We start from the raw sequence: 7,903 nt of genomic DNA on the forward strand, positions 1-7,903 counted from the left end.
ATTGTTTAAAGCAACATCATCTATTGACACAGCAACGTGTTTTTCAAGCTCTCAAACTTAGAGTTTTTAACAGTGTCTTTACATACAGCAGAAACATAATGTAAATCATTTATATATCCTAAAAAGCCTGCGGTTTTTTCTGTGTGGAGTACCCACTATACTGTTGGGGGTTATTACCTTGGTGGTGATCGCTCAATCGAGTTAGTTATATGGATGATACAATTAAATGCATTACATACTGCTTGTATGATAATATTATCACACCATGTTCCTGGACAAGACATACTTTCAATGTAACTTTGCCAACTGCTACCTGCAAAGCTCTCTATATAGAGCTCAGGATGATTGTTTAGGTGATTTATTCCAGCCATACGAATTTCAGAGTGTAGTTCAGCATTGTTAAAGATGTGTGAAGTAAAGCTTTTAAAAAAAGATCTCCCTCTCCTCCACAATAATGTGGTACTAAGCCAATCAAAGCCAGTTTGCGAGCTAATATGTCCATGGGTAAACTAATTTGTTTACTTATATTACCATTATCCGTACCTGCATTATTACACCATTACCATTATCCATAATTGCATTATCTTATTTCTAGGAAATCTGGACGGAGCACGGCTCCTCTTTTGACAATATATAAAATTTCTAATATTTTTTCCTCTATGAAATGTTTGCCTATCGTTTATCTGACTTATCATGGCTTTCGAAGTAGTGTCATTACTACTGCAGCTTTCAGCATTAAGTACACATACAGTCAAACGTTCATTCATCCCCAACAGTGGGGAATGACTTGTGTTTTGACCCATTCTATCTGAATAGTACGAATTATATCATTCTCTCTGAATAGTACGGATGATATCATACTCTCTGAATAGTACGAATGATAGCATTTCACTCAGAATAGTACGGATGATATCATTCTCTCTGAATAGTACAGAGCATTCTCTGAATAGTACGGATGATAGCATTCTCTCTAAATAGTACGGATGATAGCATTCTCTAAATAGTACGGATGATAGCATTCTCTGAATAGTACGGATGATACCATTCTCTCTGAATAGTACGGATGATACCATTCTCTCTGAATAGTTGTACGGATGATAGCATTCTCTCTGAATAGTAGTACGGATGATAGCATTTCACTCTGAATAGTAGTACGGATGATAGCATTCTCTAAATAGTACGGATGATAGCATTCTCTGAATAGTAAGGATGATAGCATTCTCTGAATAGTACGGATGATACCGTTCTCTCTGAATAGTACGTATGATACCATTAGAGACCTTACGCAACTCAAAACGGCGACGGCAAACGACGTTGGGTGACGTTATGACGTCATCTTTTAGACCAAAAGTGACGCGTCTTCCGGTTTATTTTGCCGTCTTGTTGTCGTCGAGTACGTGAAACGCCGGGGTTTGCCGTTTCAGCCAAAACGTGAGTACTTTTTATTGCTTTTAACTTTATCTATTGGTTATTCTTCTGCCAGATAACTTTTGAATTATGCAAAAAGTATATGGGAATGGAATTGGGTAGTTGAAATGACTTGGTTCCCATTTATTTTTGCGAAATCATTTGCTTTTATCGTAGCGTATTTTTGTTGTCAACTTGTCAAAACATAGCCAAGCAAATCATTGCAGAGAAATATGTTTGAACGCCTCCACATTTGTTCCGAGGAATATATTCAAGGGTTTTTTTTTTCGTTCAGGAAGTAGCACACAAACAAATGCAAACATGGATTTTTTTGATAATTTCATCAGTTCAGCGATAGCATTATAAACTCTTGTCTAAGTTATTTAACACATTTAGGACGACAAATGACAAACTTTTTTTTATTTACAGATGGCAATGAAGTGGAATGCGATTCACGACGAATCGATGCTCATGGAAGTTATGGTCCATTAGCCATGGGTTCATAAATTTTGATCAACAGAGCGGGGAAAGGTGTCGGAGGGTGTGGCAGAGGCACTTAATGTCATCCCACAATTCTCATCGAATGGCTGCAAACTGAAGGGGCGTTCTGTCCGAGAGCGGTACAGTCTTCTTGAAAAAAAATACAAAAAAAAGATTCTTTATTTTATTTCACCAGTTTTACTGGTGCGGAAGGCACAACAGAGCTAGGCTCTAAATCAAGTACCCCCTTGAGTGTATTGTTAGTAAGCATTGTAAGCACTGTCACTGGGGGTGGTCACTGCCAGAGGGTTTATTGCGTCCCCAGTGGTTCTTTTACGTCCCTTCGGTTCAGGTTAATGTAGTGCAGCTTGAAGAGACGGGACCTCCGGTTTAGTGTCCTTATCCGAGAAGACTGGAAACACGGGAGAATAACTTCAACTCACTTGTGACACAAATTCGAACCAAGGCAGGAACCCGGAAAAATCCCCAGTTTGAGCCAGGATTCGAACCTTGGCCACAGCGGTGAGAGGCCGACGCGCTAACACACTTGGCCACCCGTGCTTCCTTTGGCAGAAGAGATGAAGGCAAGTGGGATTGATACGTCGGAGCTAACAAACTGCGAGCGTTTGTCAGAGGAGCTGGTGGAGCGCTTTGCTGAAGCAAAGTCAGAAGTGGAGGCAGCAAATGAAAAAAAGGATTTGGATAGACAGAAGGGGGAGGAGATGCGGAACCGGGAGATGGAGAAGCTGGGGGAGACGAGCAAAAGGAAGGAAGATGATGGGCCAGTGGCAAAGAACAGAAGAGGGAATGGGAGCGAAACCCTTGTATATTTAAGAGAAAAGGTAATAATGTATATCTTTGATCAAAAATAAAATATCTTTCGTCAAAAGTAAATCTGACCCCTCAAAAATTTAGGGAGGGGGTGCTCCCCCTTTCGAACGGTAATCCTCTCTTCCTGGGTAGGTGACCGCCCCTGCATGTTGCACACCCCACCCAACAAGACGATAATGATGTTTCTCTGCCAAAATACTTCAAAACCCAGGGAGGCATTGACACACACAGTGAAAAAATTGTTAATTACTATTATGCTTCAGTAGTTGTGGATGTATATCATGGATGTTGTCTTGATGAATGAACATGAAGCTGTCTGTGTTGGAAGATTTTCATAATAAGGAATAAAAGTTGTGATTGTGGTATTGTGTTTAAAGTTGAGAATTCTTATAAATTTCCTTTTTGCATGTAGTTTTAGATCACTCCCTATTATGGTAAAATATGTTTTACTATCAGGCGTAGGAACAGTTTGAGTTAAAAAAAAGAAGAGCTTGAACTAAGAAAGCAAGGGCAGCTGCAGCACTCAAACAGCAGGAAGGAATGCTACAGCACCTTCAGCAACAAAGCCGCCAACAGTTTGAGCTGCAACAGCAGGAAGGAATGCTACAGCACCTTCAGCAACAAAGCCGCCAACAGTTTGAGCTGCAACAGCAGGAAGGAATGCTACAGCACCTTCAGCAACAAAGCCGCCAACAGTTTGACCTGCAACAGCAGGAAGGAATGCTAGAGCACCTTCAGCAACAAAGCCGCCAACAGTTTGAGCTGCAACAGCAGGAAGGAATGCTACAGCACCTTCAGCAACAAACCCGCCAACAGTTTGAGCTGCAACAGCAGGAAGGAATGCTACAGCACCTTCAGCAACAAAGCCGCCAACAGTTTGACCTGCAACAGCAGGAAGGAATGCTAGAGCACCTTCAGCAACAAAGCCACCAACAGTTTGAGCTGCAACAGCAGGAAGGACTGCTACAGCACCTTCAGCAACAAAGCCGCCAACAGTTTGAGCTGCAACAGCAGGAAGGAATGCTACAGCACCTTCAGCAACAAAGCCGCCAACAGTTTGAGCTGCAACAGCAGGAAGGAATGCTACAGCACCTTCAGCAACAAAGCCGCCAACAGTTTGAGCTGCAACAGCAGGAAGGAATGCTACAGCACCTTCAGCAACAAAGCCGCCAACAGTTTGAGCTGCAACAGCAGGAAGGAATGCTACAGCACCTTCAGCAACAAAGCCGCCAACAGTTTGAGCTGCAACAGCAGGAAGGAATGCTAGAGCACCTTCAGCAACAAAGCCGCCAACAGTTTGAGCTGCAACAGCAGCAATGGCAACAGCAACAACGGCAGTGGCAGCAACAGCTACAGCAATCCCAGCTGGAGCAGCGACTGCAAGAGATGCAGTTACAGCAGCAAATGCAAATTGCACAAACAAAGCTCTTGATGTCCCTAATAGAAAAAATAAACAAGGAGCAGTAAATTCAATGCTTTTCTGCCCATTTAATTTCAGAGTAATTATAAAAAGCCTTGAATTTACTGTTCCTTGTCCATAGACAAGGCCTCAAGTCTCTGTCTATGCCCTTTTAATTTTCGATTAATTGCAGAGACTTTTCCATCTTTTTTATTATTTAACTTATATTTACTGAAGTATGAATCACTTGACCACAATGATAATTAATCTACTCAAAAATGAACTTCGTGTGCATTTTGTATCCAAACATGCATGTAGAAAATGTATTAAATCTTTGAATGCTGAGTTTTGTACTTGAGCAATTTTAAAATAAAAATGACATTTATTAGACAAATGCAGTGTTTTCACCTCAAAGCTTTTAATCACATACATGAAGTATAGAAAAAATAAGGAGATAATAATAAAAGCAATGTTTACACTCGTTATATTTTCCAAAATTCTTTGAGTCTGGATCCCAAGAACATTTTAAAAATAAATATCCTAAAGCCCCCCGAAAAAAAAAACAATTAACATATTATCCATTTCTGTCACAGTACAACCGACAATTGCAATCATAGCAGCTGTGTATAATTACTGTCCTTTTTTAAAGTGTTCTAGTCTCAAATAATTAACAGATACTCCACTAGCATACCCAAGTAAAAACAACAACAAATGTTTCCCATCCCCATCTGTGTCATTTTTGGGGGGACGCGGATTACACTCAATGTTTCTGACATTGAAGAAACATTGTGTTTATGATTATTTGCAGTCAGTCAAAAAGGCTCAAGCCTTGGTTATGACAAAGATAAAAATAAGAAATAAAATAAAAAGGAATGTGAAACATTCCAACACTATTATGATTTATAGTTGGCTGAAACTTTTTATATTGCAATCAATATTACCTGAAACCTTAAAACTTTTAAAAACAGGTGATACCATTGTGAGCTTCCCAACTCTTAATTTTCAATTATGACTACTGGTAATGTTACTAAGAAAAGTGGTCATATAACTCATGGGCTTATTATGACTATCATAATAAACAAGTTGTGATGAGAAATCTTTTGAAAGTCATATAGCCCTAATCTAGAATGATCATTTGAACAACATTTTGAAATAAAAAAAATAGGGGATTTGTTTAAATTAGTGAAACAACTAATATATACCCAAATGTCTCCTTTTTTCTCAACTTTTAAGCAAATTATGTAAAAAGCTCCTCCATGACAAAAATACACTAAGAAAAATAGCTTAGCTAACAGGCCAAATTGCTTTCATACACCCCCCCCCCCCCCCCCAATCTGATCAGAAACCTTGAGACTTGGTCCGTAGACCTTTGCTTGCAGGTTTCTTCCTCTGAATGGGCACTGCAGTTGGGCCCTCAACGGGCAGGCGGGGTCCCCATAAAGGCAGAGTGGCTGCCCAGCCGTGTCGATAGAATGCCTTTCTAATAGCGGCAGCAAGCCTCACTCATATAGCATGGCACTGTCGTGTCGTTTACCTTCAACGGGACCGAAAAGGTTGGCAATCAAACCATTAGGCGCGACAACGCTCTGAAATTTGATAGCGTGGACCCGCTTGTGGCCATTATACATGGTCCTCTGGTGAAGCCTAGGCCTGCAAATTGGTCTCACCGTTCCATCGATAAACCCCCAGCAGTTATCGAGTGCACCTCCCTTTAATGCCACGAGCCTAGCATAATCTTCCAGGTGTGCCGGGGAGAGCCAAGCTTGGTTGAAACTTGATACCTGTAGTTGGTGTAAATAAATGAGCGCTTCGTTTACGAAGAGATATTTGCGGAACAGCTCGGGCGAATCGAGGGACAAGGTCTTCGTATCTACAGGAATATGCGAATCTTCTAAGAGTAATGCACGGGGCTTCCATTCCATCCACAGTAAGACGATTCGGACATGTTATTTGGTCCGGGAAGTTAAGCGCTTCCTTAAGGCGATATAAATCATTTTTAATGAAGCGAAACTCACTCAAACACTCGTCGTCCGTCAGCGATTCAAGATCAAATCTATCGTACTTCTCGAAAAGGATGTCCAAATTTTTCGACTTGTTTAGGTTCTGTAATAGAAGAAGTTCGTCGTCGTCTATTACTTCAAGATCGTTCGCGAGTAGAAGAGCTTCTCGTGCATCTCGAAAAATGGGCATAATGATCGTAGCATTGTAACTTTTGCGGTGTCAAAACGATTGCGTAAGGTTGTTTACATCCAAGACGGCAACGTCATTTCTGACGTACTCGTACCAGTCCCGCACGACGTAACCTGACGTCGCCGTCGTGGATTTTTCTGTTGCGTAAGGTCTCTATTCTCTCTGAATAGTACGTATGATACCATTCTCTCTTAATAGTACGTATGATAGCATTCTCTGAATAGTACGGATGATACCATTTTCTCTGAATAGTACGGATGATACCATTCTCTCTGAATAGTACGGATGATACCATTCTCTCTGAATAGTACGGATGATACCATTCTCTCTGAATAGTACGTATGATAGCATTCTCTCTTAATAGTACGGATGATACCATCCCCTCTAAATAGTACGGATGATACCATTCTCTCTGAATAGTACGGATAATAGCATTCTCTCTGAATAGTACGGATGATAGCATTCTCTCTAAATAGTACGGATGATAGCATTCTCTCTGAATAGTACGGATGATAGCATTCTCTCTGAATAGTACGGATGATAGGATTCTCTCTAAATAGTACGGATGATGCCATTCTCTCTTAATAGTACGGATGATAACATTCTCTCTGAATAGTACGGATGATAGCATTCTCTCTGAATAATACGGATGATACCATTCTCTCTGAATAGTACGGATGATCACATTCTCTCTGAATAGTACGGATGATAGCATTCTCTCTGAATAGTACGGATGATACCATTCTCTCTGAATAGTACGGATGATAGCATTCTCTCTGAATAGTACGGATGATAGGATTCTCTCTAGCACGGATGATAGCATTCTCTCTAGCACGGATGATAGAATTCTCTCTAGCACGGATGATAGCATTCTCTCTAGCACGGATGATAGAATTCTCTCTAGCACGGATGATAGCATTCTCTCTAGCACGGATGATAGCATTCTCTCTAGTACGGATGATACCATTCTCTCTAGCACGGATGATAGCATTCTCTCTAGCACGGATGATACCATTCTCTCTGAATAGCACGGATGATAGCATTCTCTCTAGCACGGATGATGCCATTCTCTCTAGCACGGATGATAGCATTCTCTCTAGCACGGATGATAGCATTCTCTCTAGCACGGATGATAGCATTCTCTCTAGCACTCTAGGATAACGGGGTAACGAGTACAACCATGGGATTAGTAATCACTATTAATATTTCACGCATGAAACCTAAAAAGCATCCTCGGAAAAAAAACAGGGAGCTAAAAAATAAAGGTGTTTTTAAATGAGAACATGAACTCGAAAGGATTTTTGATGTGAGGCAACTTACACTCTCATTCCAATCAAAATCATTTTTAATTCTTGAAAATTAAAATTTTGTACTATCACCTTAAAGACAGGTGTACATTCCCCTCAATGCCATTATCCTTTCATCTTATAAATACTTTTCTGTGTTTTTTATTTGTTCTGGGAACTAGTACCCAATTCTTCTTCGTCAAAAATGCATCGGTGTGCAAGTAGATCTGGGTGGATCTATTTCCTAAAATTCAATAAATTTGTTTTCATGCCAGATCAAATAATCCTTGAAGTAATTATTCTTTAGTTT

At 40.4% G+C, this 7,903-nt stretch overlaps 2 protein-coding genes across 2 annotated transcripts; one reads left to right on the forward strand and one right to left on the reverse strand.

Moving 5' to 3' along the window:
* The first annotated feature begins 2,460 nt into the window (after positions 1 to 2,460).
* On the forward strand, positions 2,461 to 4,684 carry LOC116613027 (involucrin-like). Its single transcript, XM_048731062.1, has 2 exons — positions 2,461 to 2,729; positions 3,175 to 4,684. Exon 2 carries the CDS (start codon positions 3,259 to 3,261, stop codon positions 4,183 to 4,185), a length of 927 nt encoding a protein of 308 aa, XP_048587019.1. The 5' UTR covers positions 2,461 to 2,729; positions 3,175 to 3,258; the 3' UTR covers positions 4,186 to 4,684.
* A 2,204-nt stretch (positions 4,685 to 6,888) lies between these two features.
* On the reverse strand, positions 6,889 to 7,446 carry LOC125570177 (testis-specific H1 histone-like). Its single transcript, XM_048731408.1, has one exon. It carries the CDS (start codon positions 7,444 to 7,446, stop codon positions 6,889 to 6,891), a length of 558 nt encoding a protein of 185 aa, XP_048587365.1.
* Between the last annotated feature and the right edge of the window lie 457 nt (positions 7,447 to 7,903).

This window comes from Nematostella vectensis, chromosome 8 (assembly GCF_932526225.1).
Source record: "Nematostella vectensis chromosome 8, jaNemVect1.1, whole genome shotgun sequence".
Classification (NCBI taxonomy): Eukaryota; Metazoa; Cnidaria; class Anthozoa; order Actiniaria; family Edwardsiidae; genus Nematostella; species Nematostella vectensis.